At 37.4% G+C, this 24,849-nt stretch overlaps 1 protein-coding gene across 2 annotated transcripts; it reads right to left on the minus strand.

Moving 5' to 3' along the window:
* Positions 1 to 7,438: 7,438 nt before the first annotated feature.
* Positions 7,439 to 24,558, minus strand: LOC104606734 (carboxyvinyl-carboxyphosphonate phosphorylmutase, chloroplastic-like). Of its 2 annotated transcripts, XM_010272077.3 has the most exons (7): positions 24,007 to 24,476; positions 23,792 to 23,865; positions 19,669 to 19,751; positions 19,491 to 19,515; positions 19,329 to 19,348; positions 18,675 to 18,830; positions 7,439 to 8,016 (listed from the first exon to the last, which is right to left on the minus strand). In XM_010272077.3, the coding sequence occupies exons 1-7, from the start codon at positions 24,276 to 24,278 to the stop codon at positions 7,651 to 7,653; spliced, it is 996 nt and encodes a 331-aa protein (XP_010270379.1). In that variant the 5' UTR covers positions 24,279 to 24,476; the 3' UTR covers positions 7,439 to 7,650. The 2 variants fall into 2 exon arrangements, with proteins under 2 accessions (XP_010270379.1, XP_088744718.1); XM_088888592.1 differs by lacking the exon at positions 18,675 to 18,830 and having other exon boundaries at positions 24,007 to 24,558.
* Positions 24,559 to 24,849: the final 291 nt, after the last annotated feature.

Below are 24,849 nucleotides of genomic sequence, written 5' to 3' on the forward strand. Positions count from 1 at the left end.
GAGCTGCCGCCCCTAGGAATGAGATGGGCCTTGTGATGGGCCTCCATCATTTATGTTTCACATTTTATCTACATTAATTTTCTTTTGAAAATTTTCAAATTGCATAAAGCATCAATGCCATGCATTTTGAAAATTAATTATACATACCAAGGATTAAAAAGATGGAAAAAGCTATCCTTTGTTAATTGTTATATATTAAAGGGATAATAGGATTGAAAGACTGAAAAGCTAGATTTGTCAAGACCAAAGATCAAAAGAAATTGTAGGGTCCCCAACAACCCTTGACTTGATTTTTCCTTGGCCTGAGGCTTCTAACAAGATTTTAATTAGTTTAATAAATTTCTAGCTAGGAATCAGTTTAACAAGGAGATAACTAGTTTGGAGATCTGCCCTTGTCAAAACGAATCGTCTTTTTGAATATCTCTAGAATCATCAGACGTATTGAAATTCTCTTGGTTAGATGCATTTTCCTTTCTGGTAGTTACTGGTGGATTATCATTCTCTGTATAATATACCTGTGAGTGTTATTGAGAGAGACTCTAGCTTGTGTTCTACTTCTAACTTGATAAACTCCCGACATCTCTCTATATATAAGTTGTAGAGCTTGTGAAGAACACATGCCAAGATAAAGAGACCCTTTACAAGAGAAAGCTCTCAGCCATGAGATCATTTTGTGCTTGAGAAGGAATCCGTGCTAATGCATGTGTTTGTATGGTTAACATGGTTGAAATGATCCATTGGGTTGACATTGATCTTATTGAGCAATTCATTGTCATTTTATCCTACTTGAGTTACATCAATTTTTAAGGCCTGTTTGGTTTGCAGGAATAAGGGTTTAGAATCAGAATCAGAATGATCATTTCAATTCCAACTGTTTGGTTGGACAGAATTGAAATCTCATTCCCATTCCTGGTGGAATGACATTTTGAGGGAATGGATTGGAAATGAAATCTCATTTAAGCTGATTTCAATTCTCATTCTTCTTTCTGATACAAATCAACCATTCTGATTCTCATTTCAATATATTTTGATTCCAATTCCACTGTGAACCAAATGGACAAGGTTTTTAAAACTGAACCTGACAGGGAACCGCTCTGGGGTCCGGTTCCCAGGTCAAATGGTCTGACCGTTCGGACTGAATGAACGGGCCCATTCTGACAAAAAAATTATAAAAAAGTAAAAAAGTAAAAAACAGCCAAAAATCGTTGTTCAGATTGACGGGTCGATGGTTCAACCACCCGGGTCAGCGTTTGTTGACCAACTCAATGTTTTTTGCTCAAAAAGTGGTTCTGGGCTGAAATGGAACCAGTCAGGTGACCACTGACCAGTTCCCGGTTTTTCTGCTCTGACCGTCCTGTCCGGTCCGGTTTTGAAAACATTGCAAATAGACGTTTAATTTTTTATTTGTTTGCTTAGTTCAGCTTCCTAAAAGAGTTTGTTTTTGTTATAATACTGTCATAGCGCAGGGCTAAAACAGAAAATCATAGCCTTAAACTTTGGCTTGTTTGGTTTGAAGAAAAATGTAAAAAAACCTATAAAGGATTGCAAAAGTTTCCTACCTTTTCCTTTCTTTCCTTACTTTTTTCTTAAAACCAAACGCAGCTAAATGTACTGCAATGGCCTTATCAAGAAGTCACTTCATCTAATTTATGATGAAGCCATGACAGCAAATCATAGACTTTAATTCAATTGTTTCAGCACAGGCTTATGACTCTAGAGTCGTAACAAATGTGGGTTGTTGCTTGAACAGGTGAACCCCATCTCTGGCTTGCCTAGCACAAACGCCTTGTCTACCCTCCTTTCTCATTGGAACCTTAATCTAAGCCGGAAAAGAGTTCTGAGCACTTTGGGTTCCATAAGTGCCTTGGATGTGAAATTGTGAAGTTGAGTTTGTAGCCCAGAATATTCCTCGTCTCCTAGGGGCTAGGGGTGATTCAAATCTATAATTAGTATTTCTTCCTCTGGCCCAGCTGAAAGGTCGATTCAAGCTAAGGAGGCCCTAAAGGCTGAAGCCTCTATATATCAATGAAATTCAATCCCCAAATGATAAAATGAAGGAGTTGAGCTCTAATAAAGGCTTTATATAATCTTTTTAATTGCCAATATTGCCCTTGGAAAGATATATTTTTCCATACCCAATTTGCCCTTTTTGTCTGTTATTAGCTTTCTTGAGTGTTTCATTAATGTGATGACATTAATTAGTTAGATATTGAAAAATTTAAGAGAAAAAGGGCAAACTAAAGCTGAAAGGGTCCACATGCTTTGCCATCTCCTTTCTTTCCTAACCCCGGTGTCAGTCAGATTTTAGGACAATAGGGCCCAGCATGAATTAATGAACCCTAATCAGCCAAATTAACGTCTTATTCCATCTTTTCAGCCATATTTTTCTAGCAGGAAACTGAAAAATGTGTTTTCTTGCAGGTGCAAAATGTGACTTTTCCCCAGTTTCAGATAGTTGTTGAACTAAATACTTGCCACCTGGACAATGTAAGAGCTGGTGATACACGTAAATTTAGACTTTTTTTCTGGCGTAGGATCTGTTTCTGATCAAACATTAAAAGTGAAGTGGCAACATTGAGAAAACCATGTTAGACCACACTATATATGAAGTGTCAAGACAAGTAATCGGTGTTTTAAACAGCAACTCAAGCAGATTAGTCTACTCCGGACCCAGATTTCCAATTCGCCTTTTCTGTTCACACTTACAGGTGCAAATGTTATCTTCTCAAATCTTATCTGATTTGAGAAGATTCGATCAGATATATGTTATATATATATATATATATATATATATATATATGTGTGTGTTATTTATTTATAAATATATTACTTATATTATATTTTTATATATTTGTTATATTATTTATTTTTTATAAATAAATATATATATATGAAAATAATTAAAAAATACTTGCATTTTTTATTTATTTTTATTTAAGTTGATACATTTTGTTTTTCTTTTAATAGTTTATTAATTTAAAAAAAAAAACAAATCAAATTGGATCAATTCAAATATTTGACTTACTGATAGGATTTGAATTCAAATTGAAGCCTATTAACTCCAATTGGATCCACATGAACAATGTCAGATCAGATTTAGATATACCCTGATTCAAATCCGATTCAATCCATTTGCATCTCTACTCACACTCTACCCCATGAATTGTTGTCACACATCTCACAATTCAAGATCGCGATGTGTGATTGCAATTCACAGCAGGTAGAGTGTGGATAAAAAGTAGTGGGCAGAAAATTTGATTTGGTCTAATACAACCAATAACTTATACACCGTGGATCTGGTCAATTGTGTGGGACCCAGTAATAAACAGATGAAATTACAGAATAAAACTGTTTACCCAGAAGAAAAGAATGTTAAGTTTGTAAATTAAATACTTGTGAATTTTTGTTACATTTTATCTTAGATTGGAATCTTCTAATTAATTTCAAGTGTGAAAAGTCGTTAGAAGAAGGTCAAGCTGCTGTTTGTTGAATATAATGTTTTAAGCAATCTCTGCATTATTATAAGGGATGAGACATACAAATCTATTTGTTCATCTACTTTATGGAGAAAAACACGTTATTCACATGTCGAACATTAGAATAAATGGAAGAAGTCATGACAATGAGTATTAGCTCTCACGAAGTATTCGACCAAACCCAATCCGAAATTGTAATTGGTTATTAGATTAGCAAATTATAATATCAGATCTTGATTTTCTTCATCCAATGACATTACTTAATACTCAACAACCCAAAGAAAGTAAAGGTTCCAGTGCTCGTAAATTAAAATGTCTCCTGCTGATTGTAGTGGAAATCTACACTCAAATCCTGGCTTCATCATCCGGGGTTAAGACTAAGATTAAAATTTTACAAAGTATCCATCCGTAAGCTTTTAGGGTTTTGACCCATTTCAGGAGAGACAGGCCTTAGATCGATCCTTCTGACTAACTTTTGAAAAACAAAAACAAAATAAAGCAAAGAATCAAGACACCTGACACACACCATCCGGTATATTGAAATTAATTTGATCCTTGGTTTATTTAAGAGCGCCCCTACAACCGTGTAGCCAATTTTCCTAGAAAAAAATAAACTAAGTTATTTAATTCTAGATGGAAAAGTGGAAATAAACCAAGTCTATTAGTAGCCCCTTTCCCCTATAAACTGCATCATGTCTGTGGATTTCTACAGTCAGGACTCAGGATTCATTCCACCTGTATAGTGGAACTAACATTTTTAAAAGTGGACTGAACGGTAAAAACCCTAAAAAAACACCCTAATATTGGTGAGAATACATCTCAAATTCAAATGGGATTAGCATGTTGCGCTAATTACTTCGTCATTTGTCATGCTTCAACCACACAAATTTCCAGAGAATTGCCACCTGAAATCTGATAGGATGGAAACCCCTTGGAGATAAGCTCTCCTATTCGGGTTAAGTAGGGAAACTCCACTGCCACGTGGCAACATAATGTGGCCCATCCAAGCACCCCTTTGATGAAGAGGAACCTCTCTATTTTCATGAGTCCAAACTACCCTTCGCCCAATTAGTAATTCCCAATACGTTACCTCTGGATTCTGGAACATTGTGTCTAAGTAGGTTGCCATGGCCAATTCCAACTGTCAGGCCGAGTGGATTGCACACACAAATTACAGTGTTTCAAATATGTGGTGTATAATGCATATCTGGTATATCCATGCAGTTGTAAGACATTCGAGACAGTAACTTGCTCTTAAGGCTCAGTTTGGAAGGAGTATGAATAGAAATATGTACAGTGCAAATACATAAATACAAAATATAAGGTTTTGCAGTTTATATTTATATTTGTACTCTTCCAAAGTAAGGCTCAGTTTGGTAACGGTATTAATGAAAATTTGTAGAATGCAAAACTTGTGTTTTGTATGTATTTGCACTTTTTTCAAACTGAGCCTAAGTCAAAGTATCAATACATTCCGATATGTATAAATTGGATGTATTGATCACTCGTTCTTTTTATTTTTTAGTTTTTTCTTTATAAATTTTATGGGGGTCGGTCTTAGGAAGGGGTATCCCTTAGAAATAACAAAATTATAAAATACCCAGTTTTTAGCATATTGGGGGAACTACCAATACGATATACCCCAATACATTGCAATTTTTGAACCTTGTTTGCCACGATCACGAGTCACATGGTTCCAAGCATCAAGCTCCATATTCGGTGGATCCTAACTATTGATCACTTGGATCCAATATATTGTAGAATATATATATATATATATATATATATATATATATATATATAATTATAATTATAATTACCCACTTTTACTAGGGGTATAAGTTGGGCTGAGTTAGGTTGGGTGGAGGCCAACCCTAACCCTAACAGTAATCAGGTTGAGTTGAGGTTGGTTTAGGTTGGTTAGACTTTTCTACTTTATTTTTACTAAATGTGGTCATTTCCTATACTGTGAGGGTTCATGTTGAACCAATATTAGCATTATTATGTTATAAAAGAGTATATAATTGACATATTTAAAAATTTGCCTTATTCAAAAATTTTATATATATATATATATGTGTGTGTGGATAAGTTTTTTATATACATAAATACATATTTATATAATCTTTATAAAGTAAACTAAATTCTTCCTTGTATCATCACTAAGGCCTCTTTTCTATGATCACCACATCCAACACATTAAAGGACCAAACAATAATGGAGGTGAGATTCCTAAGAACCCTACACCAAAACAGCATGTTCTTAGATCAGGGCCAGGTGACCCAAATAGGATATAGAACTATTATTTCAGCCAAGGTTTTTGATACGAAAAAATTGCATATTGACAGTTTCAATCAATTGAAATTTTGCTTTTCTTTATTTAACAATTTATCAGTGGTTATGATACGACTTCTTTTATTATTTAAAACCATTGAAATAAAATAACCTAACTCTAAGAAAATAGCAAATTAGTGGCCCTGGAAATCAATACCTATGCTGATTAATGAGAACCACACTAGATCAACATCCCAGAAACTGATTTGACAGAAATTGCAACAAAACATCAAGGCATATTCTCCGTATGATGGCTTACTGTTTTGTGCAAGGCAAATTGTCAATTGTTGTCGGCAATAAATTTTCACCACAAAGTTGCAGAAATACCCCTCTTATTTCAAAATTTGGAAATTCTTCAGACTCCAAAGTTGCCATTTCAATGTTTTTATTGTTCACTCCACCTTAAAAAATCTTAGCCCCACTTTATAGATGGGATGAATCCTGACCGTATATCAAATCTACGGACAGTGATGCGATTTATAAGGCGGCTACTAATATACTAGGAGGGGGCTGTAATTTTAGATTTTGTAGGTGAAGTGCACTAGTAGTCTACTTATCCCTTTTATATTATTTATTTATTATTTATTCTGTTTATGTTTTAGTTATCTATATAACAGACATCATATGTGAGACCTTCTGAAAGTGATAGCAGACATAAAGATAGGATTTCCACTGTTTAATGTATTAATTATAGAGCACTTGTTTTATTGAGAAAAAAATGACTAAATTGGCTAACACCACCTAATTAATTGCAATACAAATCTGAACCCAATACAAATTTTGCATCCAGTTTTGTAACCATTTTTTTATAATTATGATTTGCATTACTACAAAATTGATACTTTTTTTTGATATGTGATGCCATGCCCCACTAATAATTTCTCTTTTTCCCAAATGGGTGGTTGTGAGAATTGATTCTACATCAATGTTGGATCAAAACAGAACATACTAATGAATCACCCCTTCAACGTTCAACTAAGCCAAATTATCTAGACAGGAGGCATGGGATCAAACCCGTGGGACTGCAGGCTTTCCTTGGTATGGCCAGTGGGCCTTGCATGCTGCTCTGCCCCACCCAGGTTTTTTTGTAAAGCAAGTTGCATAGGTGTAAATGCATGGGAGTACAAATAGGCTGACTTTTGTTTGTATGCCCCAGTCGAAATACATGAGACCACAACATGGGGCATTATCATAGAGCTCGGATCACAACTGGGTGCCTGGGTCACTCATAAACAGAACCTCATATAAGGGCTCGGATCTGCCTACCAAGAAGTTGTTTCCACATCCTTACCCACGGGACATAACAGCTGTGCATTGGGAATATCACCCTTTTCATTCATAGGGAGATGTTTCCCAATGCCCGGCGGTGGTGTTCTGTGGGAACATTTTATGGATAATCACATCGTATCCATATTACTTTATTAATTTTACCAAAAAATAATTTATTAAACTTCCAATGGAATGATCCCACTTCATTGACGACGATGACCATCTTCATGATATTTACTCCTCTATGACCCCACATGTAAGTACATAGCTAGTGCAGTCCACCTAAGAATGACCATAGTCATGCTATTTATGAACTTTGAAGCCCATAACATGATCTGGTATTCTACTAACCATCCAAGTAACTAAAGCAGTTATTAATAAGATGAATTATCTAATTAAATAGTGATTCTTCAAAAGAAACGAAAAGGAAAAAGGAGAAAGAAGTCAAATGGCCTTTGATGAAAATACATCCTACCTCAAATGTAGTAGCTCTTAGAAGGTATGAGGTCGTTGAAATGTAAAGATCCCTGTTCAAATTAAAACATAAAATCCCTACACGAATCCGACCGCATCATGATTTCACTGCAGCACCCACCTTGAAATTTGAGTATCGTGCTTCAAGATCAAACCAAGACTCCAGGCTGACCAACTGATTGAACTCTTCAAAGGTAGCCATTTTGTGAAGACGATCTCTGGTTGTCCCAGTCTCCTTCAGAGCTTTGAGAACATCAATGGTTGCACGAGCTGATGCATAAAGAGTTGTCAGGGGATGCACGATGAGGTGGAAGCCGATTTCTTTAAGTTCCTCCGGTGTGTGCAATGGAGTGACTCCCCCTTCAAGCATGTTGCAGACCCTGTAACCCTTTGTTTGACGCCCAATCTCCCTGAGTTCGCTATCGTCCCTTGGTGCCTCCACAAAGCAGGCATCAGCTCCTGCCTGCAAATGCAATTCACCAACATAGAAATCATTATCCTTCTCATCCGTAGAGGTCAAATAAACCAACCCTCTTGTACTGCAGTTACCCAATTCAATATATTTTTAGGCAACTTTTTTATTGAATTAGGAAAGTAGGTAATCTCTTTAATTTTCTTAAATAGTTTGAAAAGAAAATGTTTTATGGGACTAATCGGTAAACATGATCTAAAGGGTTTCCAAAATATGAATAAACTAAATCAAAGAGAACCAAAAATACGATTTGGGTGCTTTTCACAACTGAGGGACCGTGAAAATGGCTGAAGTGGCTGAACCGAAAGACTTGTTGCTTTGTCTTTTTAGTAGATAAAATTACTATATAATAAAATATTGAAGGGTATAGTAAACAACCCAACTTACAGCTTCAGCCATTAAGCCTACTTGTGGTAACTATTCTGCTTCAAAGAATAACTATTTGAAGAATGAGTTTAGAGCAAAAAATGATTCGTTTTTTAAGCTAAATTTTGTAGGTCAAAAGAATCAATTCTTAGAATGAGTTTTGTGCTCAGAAAATGAACTAGTTCCAGCAGTTCTCATATTTTTACACTTATGATTCCTAGAATCACATAATTCATTGGAATAATACTCTGAATACATGCCAAATGCAGCCTAAGGAGCTCATAATCTCCTTAACAACTTATTCACTAAAAGATAAATCAAAAAGCCGTCCAAAAAAAAAAAATTATTCCAGAAGTAACAAAGAAAGAACAGATATTTGATGTGGTTAGTAACTTCTGGTTATTTATAAGGTGTCACATTATGGCTCTCACTTCCACTGCTACAATTCTAGGTTTCAGACTTTCAGCTCTTTTTGGCATTTGCAGCTTCCAGCTCTTCAGGTTACAAGTATCATAAAATCAAGGCAGGCAGTCAGTTTAGCCCGTCCAGTAGATCACAGGAGTAACTCCAACAAGATACAAGTAAATGGCCATTCACTGAAGTGATCTAGTACCCAAAATCAAGTCCAATATGTAAAGCAGAAGGTAGGACGTTATCAGTAGAGGCCCAATGCTACAGAGTGGAAGGCAAGGACACAATCAAGGCAATGAAAAATGATTCAGACACAGGCTTTAACAAGAAAATACAGCTTCAGATGTTAGGTTTGTTTAGAATAGCAGAAAACTTAAAATTCCAAAATTTACCAATGGAACTTTGGATTACAGCAATAAGTTATAAACAAAAGAAACTTGCTTTAGATGCTATATCACACAAAAAGGTTTTTAACTGAAAAAGTGATGAGGTCACTGGTACATTAGTCTACAAAAATAGACTAAGGTGGTGAGAAATGATTTAAAGTGTAGACCAGATAGTGGATATTTCCTTCCACTTCCCTTTTTCCTCCCCAGTCCCCACCCACACCCCTTTCATTGGTAAAATGTGATATTATTATAAAAAAAAAAAAAAAAAGAAGAGAAAAGGAGATAAAGACCCAAACTCCCAAGGCAAGGGAAGGATCAAATGTTTCAGAAAAAGGCCATTAACACCAAGGAAGGAAAAAAGAAAAAGTAATGGATTCCATAAAGTCCCAAATAACAACAATAAGGCTTGATGAAGATTACATCTTTCCTAATTGAATTCTAAAAAAAAACAAACTTCACTTGTTTCTTCCTTTAGGGTTTTCTTTTCTCACTATTATTTTTGAAAAAGAAAAGTTAAAAAGCGTTTGTAATTTGTGTTATGCAGGAGAGAAGAATGGAAGAGAGAAAAGAGAGAGAAGAAGAGAGAACTGAGAGCAAAAGATACTACTGGCGGCACAGCTTTTTTAATATATATACTAGGGCGACAGCAACTAAAATAAAAGAGTAAAAGTACAATAGTACCCCTGTGGTACTATACATAGGAAAAATAACAGCTGTTACCACTCCCCCTCAAGTTGGGACATAGATGTCAATCATGCCCAACTTGTCACATAAATCATGATGTCGTGAGTGGTGTAGTCCTTTTGTAAAGATGTCTACAAGTTGATCCTCAGAGTTGACATAGGGAGTACACACTTCCCCTGTGATAACCTTCTCTCTGATAAAATGCTTGTCGACTTCGATGTGTTTAGTTCTATCATGTAGCACAAGGTTAGTAGCAATGTTTATAACTGCTTTGTTATCACAGAATAGGGTAATAGGTCTGTCCACTAGAAAACCCAACTCACTCAATAGATTCTTTATCCACATAATTTCAGCAACTCCATGAGCCATTGCTCGATATTCAGCTTCAACATTGGATCTAGCTACCACACTTTGTTTTTTACTTCTCCAGGTAACTAGATTTCCTCCTATGAAGGTACAGTAGCCACTAGTTGACTTTCTGTCATTTAAGGATCCTGCCCAATCTGCATCAGTATACACTTCAACTTTCAAATGTCCATGCCTTTGAAACAACAAGCCAGCACCTGGAAACCTTTTAAGGTATCGAAGGATTCTTTCTGCTACTTCAAGATGAGTGGTCATAAGGGCATGCATGAACTGGCCAAGGACACCAACTGCATAAGCAATGTCTGGGCAGGTCATAGAAAGATATAACAATCTCCCTATAAGTCTCTGGAACTGTTTCACATCCTTGATAGGTTCACCTTGGCTGTCACCTAATTTATAGTTAGGATCAATAGAGGAATCAACTGGCTTCACTCTCATTTTTCCTGTATCCTAGAGTAAATCTAGGACATACTTCCTTTGGGAAATGAAGATACCCCTTTTTGAGTAGGCAACTTCAATTCCTAGGAAGTACCTTAGAGGACCTAGATCCTTTACTTCAAACTGTGTGGCAAAAAAACTCTTCAACTTTTGGATTTCATCCTTCCAGTCGCCAGTGATAATTATACCATCAACATATACTATCAAAGCAACAATTTTACCTTCTCCTCTTTTCACAAACAATGTGTGATCAAATTGACATTGCTTGTATCCTTTCTGCTGAACCGATGCATGGAATCTGCTGAACTAGGCTCTCGGTGATTGTTTCAGCCCGTATAAAGACTTCTTCAACCTGCACACCTTTTGTTGCCTTGAGCCTGAAAATCAGGGGGTTGTATCATGTAAACTTCCTCTTCAAGGTCACCATTCAAGAATGCATTCTTGATATCAAGCTGATGTAGATCCCAGTCAAGATTAGCAGCAAGAGAGAATAGAACTCTAATGGAGTTCATCTTGGCAACGGGTGCAAAAGTCTCTGCATAATCAACTCCGTACACTTGTGTAAACCCCTTTGCCACTGAATGAGCTTTATACCTTTCCACCGTGCCATCACCCCTATGTTTGATTGTGAACACCCATTTACATCCAACTAGATCCTTTCCCTTAGGAAGATCTACAAGTTCCCATGTGCCATTTTTATGAAGGACATTAATTTCTTCCTTCATAGCATCTGTCCATTCAGGTACTGAAAGAGCTTCTGCCACATTCTTAGGGATAGGAATACTGTCAATGGATGTGAGAAAGGCTCGAAAAGAGGGTGAAATGTTTTCATAGGAAACAAAGTGAAAAATGGGGTGTTTAGTGGTGCACGATCTAACACCTTTCCTGTGAGCAATAGGAAGGTCAAGGTCATTAGCAACAGAGGTATCAATTGCAATGGGGTCAGGGACATCAATGGGAACCAAGATACCTGAGTGAGTATGATCCGCCCCCGAAGAGTTTAATGGCATTGGAAGTACAGCTTATGTATTCTCCACAACTCTTGAATTTGGTTGGCCTTTGTGACGACGGAAGAAGACACGAAAAGGAGGAGGATCAGGAGGAGGAGGGAGCTTAACAAGTTTCTCCTCATTCCTACTCTCCCCCTGAGGAGAAACAGGGAAAAAATGCTCACTCTCAAAGAAAGAGACATCTATGGAAACATAGAATTTCCAAGAAACAGGATCAAAACAACGGTATCCCTTCTAAGTGAAGGAATACCCCAGAAATATGCAAGGAATAGCACGAGGATGAATGGGAAGAAGGGGGGCCTTAGAAAAGAGAAGTTGATGTGGGGCTTTGCACTCTAACCAACGAGAGGGCATACGGTTGATGAGGTAGGTAGCACAAAGGACAGCCTCAAGCCAAAAGCGTTTTGGGACATTCATATGGAATAGTAAACCCCAAGCCACTTCAAGGAGGTGTTGGTTCTTTCTTTCAGCAACACCATTTTGTTGTGGTGTTCGGGCACAAGAGCTACGATGAAGTGAACCACGTGAAGCAAAAAATTCTATGAGATCACTATGAAAATACTCTTTGGCATTATCTGATTGAAAAATTTGGATTTCAGTTTGAAATTGGGTGAAGACCATCCGCTGAAAATCTTGGATAATTTTTGGTACTTCATCCCTGGTCCGCATGGGATATACCCATGTATATCTAGAATAATCATCGACAATGGTAATAAAATACTTGTAGCCACTCTCAGATGGTAAAGTAACAGGGCCCCACACATCAGAATGAACAATGTGAAAAGGAAATTCAGATTTATTATTTTTTTAAAGAAAATGAGTTCTACACTACTTACTCATTGACAAGTTTGACAAGAGAAATCTGAAACAGCACTGACTTAAACAATTATGGAAACACCACTTTCAAAGACTCAAAAGATAAATGACCAAGACGACAATGCCATAAATAAACTTGACTCTTACAGGACTGACTCTTAGACTCTGTGACTTGAAGACCAGTCTTATTCTCCAACATGTAAAGTCCATCAACCATACATCCTCTACCAATCATCTTCCCCGAGGCCAGATCCTGGATCACACAGTAAGAAGGGAAAAAGGTCACTGAGCAGTTGAAATTATTAGTAATACTACTAACAGAGAACAAATTAATGGGAAATTTCGGAACATGTAAAACATCAAAGAGGGTAAGACCGAGAGGGAGAGAAATAGTTCCTTGACCAGCTATGGTAGTGTTGATCCATCAGCTAGTCTCACCTTGTCTCTTCCGGAAAGAAGGTGATAGGTTTGAAAGTAAGAGAACGTACCCGTCATGTGTTTTGACGCTCTAGAATCAATGATCCAAGGAGTGTCAGGGTTAGGAGAAGCAACATGGAAAGTTGTGGCAGAGTTACCTGATGTAGACGCAAATGAAGTTAAGGGAGGAGCATCCATCTGACGAATTGCTCTACCATAGAGCTCTAAATGGTCATGGAAGGAATTTATAATATCCTCCCTTGGGTCAGATCCAAATGGATGTATCTGAGTCACAGTATGAATGGGGGGTTGATTCTCCTGAGTAGCCATGTTTGCCATAGTTTGTTTTCTTGTACCTTGCTGTCCTAACTTTTTATTCATATCTGAACATTGCTTCTTATTCAGATCTTGAGCCCATTTCGGCTTCCCATGAAGATCTCAGCATGTGTCTCGGGTGTGTCGGGGTTTCTAGCAATGAGTACACCACAATTTGTCCTTGTCATCCATCTTTTTCTGAAGATCCCCCTTCTTAGAAGTATTTCCCCCACCGGTAGTAACACTCCCTTTCGCTGCCAACACAACTGCATCTCCTCCAAAACTGTTCATCAAATTCCTTCTGCTTTCTTCTGATTGTACAAGAGCATAAACTTCCTGAACTGATGAAAGATCCTTGCTACCTAGGATCTGGACTCTAATAGATTCATATGTAGGGTTCAAACCATGTACGAAAGCAAACACTCTCTGTTGGGAGACAAGTTTTTTGTACAGTTTTGCATCTTCACCACACTTCCAGTCCACACTCTGATAATGATCCAACTCCTTCCAGACAGAGATCAAGTCTTAGTACACAAATAGACACCTCTCCCCCTGTTTACAAGTAGACGATTCTGCCTATAGCTGGTAGATTTTTGCATAGTGTCGCAGTTCCGAATATGTTGATTTTGCTAGTTCCAAGATCTCATTTGCCGTTTCAGCCCACATGAAATTCCTTATCATTTGAGGTTGCATAGAAACTAAAAGCCGAGACATGACCATGTTGTTTTCCTGGTTCCATCTGTCATATTTAGCACTCCCAGAATGTGGTTCTTTGATCCTCTCATTAATATAACCAATATTTCCCCTTGCAGTGATGTACAGCTTGATCCCTCTTGACCACTCTAAATAATTTAAACCATCAAGAGGAATAACAGCCATGGGAAAAGATAGGTCCACACCCCCCACTCATTCCATTCAGCATTGAGGAAACACCGGATGTAGCAGAATCTTCACCACTCGTGATTTCAAATTCAAAAACAACTCTTCAATGGGGTACACAGCCTTAAAGAAATTCAACACTGAGGGGGAACGGAAAAAAAAAAAAATCTTCAGAAACACACCTCCTTTTGTAAAAACACAGGTGCTGTTACAGCACTAACAGGTCATCCCTTGACTTACAAGCTCAACACAAGTGTTGCCACAGTGCATACAGGTCATCTCTTGACCTACGCATCAATAGGACTGCTGTTACATCAAGTACTGGTCACTTTATGACCTTCAGTTCACCATAAAAGTTGTTGCAACACACAAGAGGTACTGCTCACTTTCTGACCCTCAGTTCACCATAAAAGTTGTTGTTGCAGCACACAAAAAGGTCCTCACGACCTATAGTTTCATAGGGATCAGTCGACCCCACAAAAAAGGAAAGAAAGTCACCTCACATCCAATCGGCAGACCTAGTACAGGTTCTGCCCTGGCACACGACCAGAAAAAAAGATAAGAGAGAGAGAGAGAGAGAGAGAAGTTACTTCAGTGTGTGAGATCTTCAATCAGCTGAACAGCAGATGAGGGCGGCAGATCTGGAAATCTGGTGCGAAGAAGAAAAAAACTATTAACTTGACTTCTCCTTTCAGATCTGATAGTCCCGCTCTGATACCATGTTATGCAAGAGAGAAGAATGGAAGAAGAGAGAAAAGAGAGAGAGAGAAGAGAGAACTGAGAGCAAAAGATACTGCTGGCGCCGCAACTTTTTTAATATATATACTAGGGTGACAGAAACTAAAATAAAAGAGTAAAAGTACAATAGTACCCCTGCGGTACTATACATAGGAAAAATAACAGCTGTTAACAATTTGTATTAAGATTGTCAAACTCTGAGTACATAAATGTTTCCAATGACTCACTTGGTTCATGGTAGCATCAGTAGCATTAAAGCACAGCCTAGGTGACCATTTTGGTGTCTCATTTTTAATGTGTGTAACCCATTTTGGGCCAGTAGGAGTTTTTTTTTTCTTTTTGATAAGCAACAGAAAATTTTATTAGAAGAAACTCCTAGCTGCCCTAGGAAAACGGCAGCAGGTCCAAAAAGTATAAAAAACCAGCTTCAAGAGGGAAAATAAAACAAAAACAACTATAATTTAGATCTACAAATTGAACCTTGGCCCCAGAAATCCCTAAACCAACTGATCCCTGACAACACCTGCTTTAGCCAATGCATCAACCATCGTGTTTGCTCTTCTAGGTAGTCATTTGAATGAGCTGTACAAACTGGCACCTATGATTTGTGCATTTCTAACTAGATACCTAAATCTCCAAGGAACTTCCTCTTGCTTATTCATCCCCAAAATTTTGGTTTGGTAGTTCCCTAAACCCATTTATTTTCAAAAGCTTTAAACCCTGGAGCTATCTATTCTTTCTTTGGTGTTGAATCTTGGATTGGTATCCAGTCATTATTTGTCATCCTCTCAACAGGTCATTTAGAGAGACATTTTTTAAATCTTCACTCACCTTAGCCCAATGAACCACCATAATCATAGTCAAATCAATTATTAATTCTACCACCATGTATTTGTCTTCAAAAATTCTTGCATTTCTTTCACTCCACAAATCCCAAAGCACTGATGTATACATCAACTGTTATAGGATTTTTTTGTCTTTGAGTCTTACAGTCATTATATTTGAATTGAACAGCCCCATAACATCAGGGATCTTACCTGTGTATGTGTTGATTTTTATTCAATCAGGGAAGTTGTTCAAAAATCGTGTCATTTTCTTTTCTTAAATCAGGTATAAGTTGTCATTTAATTATTTACTAATTTAATCTGCAACTTAATAGTTTATTATTAACATGTAATTCTATAATATTTATGTAAGATTACATATACAACATAAATAATGTGCACATTTTATTTAGTCATTGTTGTTGCCTAGCCACCTTAACTACTATGGATTTGAAGTATAGACATGGTAGAGAATAAAGCCTTCCACTTCATTTTAAGGAAAAGGGCAAACAGGTCATAAAAAAGCCATGAATACCAAGAAAAGAAAAGGAATAGAAAGTGGATACAGCTTTCTGTATTAGTTTCTATTAAAATAAAAGAAATAGATTCACAACTCTTGGTTAACGAGGATGACTCTTTGATGAAGACAATAGTTTTCCAATGAAGATGATGATGAGTTAATAATCATTGAAATCTCTACAAAGACAAAACTTCATTTATTTCTTCTTTTAGGGTTTTCTTTTTCTTTTTTTATTTTTGAACTAGGTCATTTTACAAGTTTAACTGATAACCTAACGATCATGTATATGCATAATCTAAAAGACAAGGTGAGTTGGGAGCCTGGAGAGGAGAAGCGGGACCATAGGGTGTTGGGAGGTGGTAACTAGAGGTAAAAAGCTAGGAGGTCTTGGGATTGGGGATCTTAGGAAGAGGAACATGGCATTGTTGGGGAAATGGCTATGGAGGTTTCCGTTGGAAAGAGACAAGTTGTGGACAAAGATTGTGGCTAGTATACATGGGTTGGAAGACAATGGTTGGAAACCTAGAATCTTGGCAAGGACTACAGCCGCTTCTCCTTGGTCAGCCATACACAAACTGCTTCCAGTATTCTCCCCTTGTATCAGGTATGGCCTTAACTCCAGTAATAAAATAAAATTTTGGGAACAACTTTGGATCGGGGACTCACCTCTAATGGACCAATTCCCCTCTTTGTATGCTCTTTCTAATTTGAAAAATGAACCCATTTCTTCCTTCTTAACCCCCGCAGACTCTCCTTCAGGATTTGGGTGGAACCTAGGGCTAAGAAGGGCAATTAGGGAGACAGACTTGGACCACATTTTGTCTTTGTTAGCCATCCTTGAAAATGTCTTCTTCGATCCCATTAAAGAGGACACCAGATTTTGGGTTCCCTCCTACTCAGGTGTTTTCTCTTGTGCCTCATTCTTCGAGACTTTAACTCAGCCTTCTGATCCCACTGGTTGTCTTTCCCGATTAAAGAAATTTGGAGTAGGCCTATTCCTCCTCGGGTTGGTAGTTTTTGTTGGGAAACTTTCCCGAAAAGAATTAACACAAATGACCAACTTCAGAAGAAGAGACCCAACTCTTGTTTACTTCCTAATAGATGTACTCTGTAAAGTTGATGGGGAAACTAGTTACCACCTTATGGTCACTTGTTCGGTTGCTAAATCAGTTTGGGAGTGGGTCTTTTCCCTTTTTGGGTGTGTTTGGATTCCCCCTGGGAATGTCCAAAGCTTGTTCTCTCCCTCTTTTTTTAGATGGCCAAAGAAGAGAGGGAAGACTATATGGAGAAGCATTAGGGCTGCAGTGTGTTCGTCTCTATGGGAAGAAAAAAACTCACGAATATTTTCAAATAAGGAAAGAACCATTGGAAACTTATTAGATCTAATCCTGTTAAGGGTGGCACATTGGTTGAAAACTTCTCAGATTATTCTGTGGTTGATGTTGTGAGAAATTGGAAGGAGATAGCCTCCCCTGCCCTCTGTAAGAGGACCTATAGTCCTTCATGGTCCCCTCCTCCTTCTGGGTTCATAAAATTGAATTTTGATGGTAACTGTATAAGGAACCCAGGGCCTTTTGGGATTGGGGGAGTATTCAAGAATGAGGTGGGGGCTATTATTGCTATGTTCTTAGGCCCAATTGGGGAAGGAGACTCTCTTAGGGTTGATATCCTCGCAGCCCTAGAAGGTACCCAAAGAGCAAGGGAGTTGAACATCAGATGTTTGGTTCTTGAAGGTGACTCGGAGGTGGTGATTAGGTGGCTAAAGGGGGGAGGCAGCGGATTATGGAGTTATAACAACGAGAAGAATAAATTTAACTGGCTGAGTAGGGATATTGTGGTTCATTACAACTGGGTGAAGAGGACTGCTAATTCTTTTGCTGATGGGTTAGCAAAGCAAGGGGTGGATGGGGTTTCGACTTTTTGGGCTAATTTTTGAATTTTCCTTGTATTCTTTGGTGGGGAGTTAAGTCTTTTTACCTCCCCTTTGTACCTAACTTCACATAGTTTCATATCTTTAATAAAGTTTCTTATTATTTATCAAAAAAAAATTAAAAGACAAGGTATATTTGGGCTTAGTTACTTTAGGAAGCTAAACCAAAGCAAAATCCAACCTTAGATATGGTTCGGAGATCCAGCCCAAGGTTAAACCACACCAAATGTGTCAGTCAAATTGTGGTTAAGTTGGTCCAATTTCCACCCCTAGTTAAAGAATTTAATTTCCACATTTCTCATCACTTCATCAGTTACTGCTTATCTTGATAATCCAATAGCTTCAATGTAAAAATACCTAACAATAACCAATATTAGGATGAAACAACTCCAAATCCCCAAGCCATGCATATGCCCTTAAAATGCCTACAGTATGTGCATCAAGGCTACTGGATAAAGAACAACCAAACATTCATTTGTCATACTACCATATCCTACCCTACACTACACATGGTAACCAAATAGAAAGCATTGTGCAATGACACACCTCCATGTAGAGATTTGCTCGTGAAATGGCCTCTGAGAGACCTGTTTTGGATGATGTTGCACGAGCATCAGTTCGAGCCACAAGAAAAAAGTCAGAATCCCCTATAGCATCTCTTGCAGATGCTATTTTCGCAGCATGCTCCTCTGCAGGTATCACCTGAAAATATAAAGAGGTACAGCCTAAACCTGGATTACACTAACAGGTGGTGATAGGGTGGCTGATTAAAGATCACAATGGCTTATGGAAGTACAATAATGAGAGGAGGAAATTCAAGTGGCTGGTGCGGGAATGGAAGTTAAGATACGTTGGGTTAAAAGATCGGCTAATTCCCTAGCTGACAGTTTAGCTAAACAAGGGGCAGAAAGGGATTCACTTTTTTGGGCCAAGCTGTAACTTTAGTGTGTTTTCTTTCTTTTCTCTTTCTTTTTTTTCCTTTTCTTGAGGTTCTTTGTTGCTCTTGGAAGATAAGCGTGTTTGTCTTCCTATTGTAAATCTTCTATTGATGAATTAATGAAAGTGTTATTGATCAAAAAAAAAAAAAAAAGGTCGACATCCTAGCGAAAGATTTATAATTATAAACAAAGTAGATGTGCTATAAATTCCTGGGTCTTGGATAGAAGAGCTTGTTTTCATAAAAGAAAAATCTGAGATTACCTGTTTGCCACGCATATGCCCTTGTTGATTGCACATAATAGAACAACAATCATTGTAAACATTGTAAGTAATGACAATAAAATGAATAACTATGTATTACCATCAAACTTAAATTGGGGAAGAAAACAAAGTGGGTCCAAATTATGAGTAGAAGATACTCACCACACTTCTTTGGCCATGCTTGATCCTGAGAATAAAGGGAAACCATAAAATATTCGTTTCAGGAATACAATAAATTTTGGTTACAATAGAATGATTATGATATTGTGTATCATTATCTTCAATAATCTAGTTTGTTTTTTGTAACTGAAGGCCAATAAGAGGTTTTAGTCAATAGTACCTCAAGAAAACAACCAGCAGCACCAGCTGCAATCAAGTCCTGGACAGTCCTCTGAACATTGAGAGCATTGCCACCACCCGTATCTGAAATATATGAACAAATAAGGAATAAAATTTTTCTTCAAACTATAAACATTTATTACAAAAAGAAATCAATAAAAAAAACAGCCCAAGGATGATAAGGTCCAGAAAGCTAACAACAAAAAGTAAGGAAGAAGGCTACAGATTGAGGGAGCCTACTATATGCATTAACCATAGAAGTTCCAGTTTTGCTAAGCCATTTATCACACCACCATGGGGCCTTCAGGTGTTGATTACAGATTGCAATAACATAATAAGGGGGGCAGACATGCAAGTAACCTTCTCCTCCCATGTCTACATAGAGGGTAACCTATTGGTGGATTATTTGGCAAGTCTAGGACACTCCATCAATATTAACTCAAGTGAACTGTATCAAGAATTTTAACTTAATTATTTAGGCATTCTTAATACTAGCAGAAGAGTTACCCACAGATTTTTGTAGCTTCCTTTTCCTTCTACTACCAAAAAACAAAACCTTGTTTAGTGCATTAAGCTCCTATATGCAAATTAACCATCACATATAACTCCCAGTAGAGCCTAGTGATTGTTATTTAGCTCCAAGTCCTAAATTTCTCTCTAAAAAACAAATACATTTTAAAATTTCCAAATAAATTTCAGGTTGACAAATTTTGCAGAACTTTCCTGTTTTCAAGAATTACATAATATAGGTAAATCCACATATCCCCTATCAAAGTTATTGCATTGGAAGGAAAATAACAATTTTCTATCCCCTCCTAGGAATACACATTTGTTTTTATCCTTCATTCCTTTTCTTTAACTTTTTGTCAGTTTAAGCACTAATGATTTTAGGATTTGACAATTTGTTTGCTGATATTATTCTAAACTTTGATGGCTTTAGAACTCCTATCTTCAGAATATATCAACAGAAGTGTTTCACAACATGTGTTTTAATCATTGGAATTTTTAAAAAAAAAAAAAACATCACTGGGATTATAGTCTATTTACCATCTCGATACACCCCATTAATGGTCAATTTTTTATTAATGACAAAGAATTCTATCAAATATTTTATTTATAATAAAGAATTGAGAATACAAGAAACAAAGCAAATAGTTACAGTCATACCACAGAAAGGCAATAAAAAAGGATTAAAAACTACAAATTGAAAACAGCACATGGTGAAATCCATAGCCCATTTAAAAGCACCTGAAAGGCCCATTTTTAGCAGAGTCCAGCAGATCATTTACCAAGAAAAAGATGCAAGAGAACGAGGTATTACATTTCATCCCACAACGCAGATTTCTTGATAAATCCTGGAGGAAACCATTCTTCAGAAGATGTTACCTTTTTGATAAGTTAGATGATTTCATGTGTTGAATCACCTTGAATAAAGGCTTGCTAGAACAAGGACTAATAAGTTGAAAGCTGTTACGAAGAAAGAGAAAAGGCTCCACTCTATTAGGCTGATCAGAATCTGTCAACTGCAATAGCATAAAAGTAAGCTAACCATATTTGTTTCTCCAATCTCTCCCAAATTCTGATTCCTCAATTGGTCCACAGGTCCAGATAGCCAAGAGGGAACATCTGGAAAAGTTAATTTTAACAGACTCACAAGGAGAAAAGTCCAAGAAGCAGTCAAGCTACAGGGAGCCTGAGGAAGAAGATAACTAGCAATCTACACCCAGTTAATGACAATGTAAGGGTGTTTTATCTCTAAACACTGATTCCTGGAAGTCGATGCCATTTCTTTAACCATAATCTCATCAACCATGCCTTTGAGAGTAGTGGTTTCTTCTCGCCTTCAAATAGGCTCCAACTTCATTCTTCCCATATTCCTCAAATGGATATTTAGCTAAAAGTTCTCCAATAAACTTTTCCCCATTTAAACCTCCAATTCAATGAAGGCCACAAAGATCATTGATGTCCTTAGGAAAGACCTAGGGGATATTGGAAACTTAGAACAGGTAATACAGACCCTAGGTGGACATTTTGCAATTAACAGGCAGATGACGACAGTTTCTCTATCCTAAATACAAATGTTACAGTCTCCAATGAAAATGACATGCTAATTAAAAAAATAATGCAAAATAAAGTATTCATTTCATGGATCCTATTTTAGAAAACTCTGGCATTTGGGAGAAAATTGATTGCCAGTCTTAATGAAGGAGATCTGAAAGAGAAGAAGGCATACTAATGACATTTTGAGAGGGGGGGTTTGGAAGAAAAGGATGCTTCAGAACTAAAAAGACCATACTCCAGAATTGGTTTCACTGTAACAAAAACCATGTTTAGAACAGTCATGAGGACGTGAAGCTATATGATCAGAACCAAATATATTCACTAAATAAAAGAGATAAAGGACATTAAGATACTATGTTTTTGCATTTGCAAAATAAGTATGGTAGCTTTTCCTTAGAAAATAAGGGTGTAGGTAAGGTGGCGGCTAGGCTAGGGAGGTGGTCTCTTTGAAAGATAGAGAAAGACCGAGGATAGGGGAATCAGTCCGGAGGCTAGGGCACGAAGGGAGTAACAGGATGGGAGATCAGTGATGAGGATACTCGGTGATTGAATGAATTTCGTTATGAAAAGGATCTCTATATATGGGGAAGATCCCGAGATCCTGAAAAGAAGGAACTAAAGGCGTTTGTCTTCTACTAGGAAAGTGAATATTGGATTCGCTGTCAATCATTAAGAGCACTGCTAGGGTTTTGCCACGTGTCCCTATGGGGATCTGACCGAGGATTGACTTTCCCTTCACTTGGAGATCCTCATAGCTCACGTGTGCTACTACCCTTTTGCACCTTACTTAACCGACATGGCGCTAGTGACGCCATTGCCTGGCAGGCGGCATTTTATTAGACCTACATGGCACCTTGTTACGTTTGTCACTTTGATATTATGCATGCAGCTAATACCCGAGTCTGGTTCTTAACGAACTAGGATCTAGTAGCAGTTTAGGGTTCATCGCGGGGCCGGGTGTGTGTAAAGCCTCATTGCAGGTTCATCTTGAGCTTGCTAAGAAAATGTTTATCGCAAGCGTGCGGTGAACCGTGGGTTCATCGCAGACCTGCAATGCATTGTAGGTTCATCACAGAAGAAAGGTTGGCTGCAAGCTAATCACAAGCGTCAATGTGGTATCAATCCAATGTTTGCTGTGCTCTGAGGGACTGAACGAGCACTATGCACCTACAAAGGGCATTTCTGATCGTCGTACATTTACCTGTTGCTCTTTTCCCCCTTTACCTGTTACTTCCCCAAATCAAATATAAACTGCTAAACACCTTTGCCCGTGAGAATAATTATTTAATTATTATCAACTATTTTATACTGTTTTTGGTTGGAGACATCAAACAAATACAATATAATTAGGGGTGCTCACGATTCAGTTAACCGAACCGTGGGGCATTTTTTAGAACCAAAAACCGGTACTACCGGTAACTGGAACCAAACCAAAACCAATCGGTTAACCAGTTGACTGGTTCAGTTAACCGATGGTTCGATTTTTTGGTTTTCAGTTTTTTAATTTTTATAATATAATATTATAAAAATAAATAGAAATATATAATAAAATATTATATTTTAAATAATATATAATATATAATGTATTATAAATTTATATATATATAATGCATATTTATTAATTTATAATATATAAGATATATATAATATATATAATATACATAAATATATATAAAATATATAGAAATATATGTATACTGGTCAGTTCAGTTAACTGCCGGTTTTTTATATTTGTTAACCGAAATCGAGTTGATACCTTCGGTTTTTTAAAAACACCGAACTGAGCAGTTCGGTTAACCGGTTTTTCGGTTCTGTTTCGATCAGTTTTTTCGGTCGGTTCGGTTTTTATATTTTTTTTCTCACCCCTAAATATAATTACATATTGTGTTAAGGAAAAATGTTTCCTACTAGACCCTTATCTAAGGGTGTTTGACTTGTTTCTATAGCATGCTTATACCAGTTAAAATGACTACCTAGTATCTACCTTTGCATGGTCCGAAAACCTCACACTGATGTTATATACTGAAATTTGGGAGTAGGAATTTGTTACCCTAGAGTCCTACCAGCATCAGCGATGATCGGTATAAGTGGAGCAGCGGCACAGACAAACCGAGCCGTTTCCGCCATTTCTGGAGGCCTGATATTTTAGAAAAAAAAAGGTATAGTCAGATTTAACAAAAAAAAGCAAAAGGAAACTCAGAAAATGAAAATGAAGAAACACGAAAAGAGAAAGGCAAGAAGGAGGAAGAAGATAGGTGTAGAGAGCAGAGTGGCGTACGTTAGCAAGCCAAAGTCGGGTTTGCCGAGGCGAGAAGCAGAGAGGGCATAGCCGGAGATAAAACCGGCACTGAACCCGGTCTTCTGAACGATGGCAGCAGACAGGGCGTCGTAGCATCCCGGCATGAGGACGATCCCTTGTTCCTCGATCAGACGGTGAATGCGGGTCCGCATCCTCACCATCGGATACGCCGACATGTTGTGGTTTTTCGACCGAAACGCGGTGTTAGGGCAATGTATCATACCGGCTTTCATGGCAACCATCGTCGACATTTCTGAGGGAGAGAATAGCAGAGCAGAAACAGTGACGATGGCTGCCTGGGGTTTTGTTGGGTTTTAACTTTTAACCTCTCTTTTCAGAGTTAAAGATGAGTTATCCATGATCCATCTTTGTAACCTTCTTGTCGGCTTCACGGGGTTATCGTCATCGTGGAGTCTCCAAAAATCCAAATTATTTTTTTAAAGGCAAAACATCTTATTTCATTCAATTATGAAAATTATAGAGTAGTGGTCACACACTCACACTACCAAACAACAACAAAGTACATGATAACAGAAAAGTAGTAATAAAGTAAGAAATACGCATACAAGTATTTAGAACAAAATATTCATAATGCGATACTAATTAAAATTTTAAAATTCTAAAATCATAACTGCTGGAATTGGTATCGCCAAAATTGGAACAATTGGAAATTTAACCATCCGATAAAAGTAACTGTATTGGAAGTGAAACCAATTAGAACTTTAATCACCTGGAACTGAGACTGCCAGAACTCTAATCATCGGGGGTGGAATCAATTAAAACTTTAACCATTTATAACTTAAAGTGTTGGAATTGTTATCG

This window comes from Nelumbo nucifera, chromosome 5, assembly GCF_055504915.1.
Source record: "Nelumbo nucifera cultivar China Antique chromosome 5, China Antique-T2T, whole genome shotgun sequence".
Taxonomy (NCBI): Eukaryota; Viridiplantae; Streptophyta; class Magnoliopsida; order Proteales; family Nelumbonaceae; genus Nelumbo; species Nelumbo nucifera.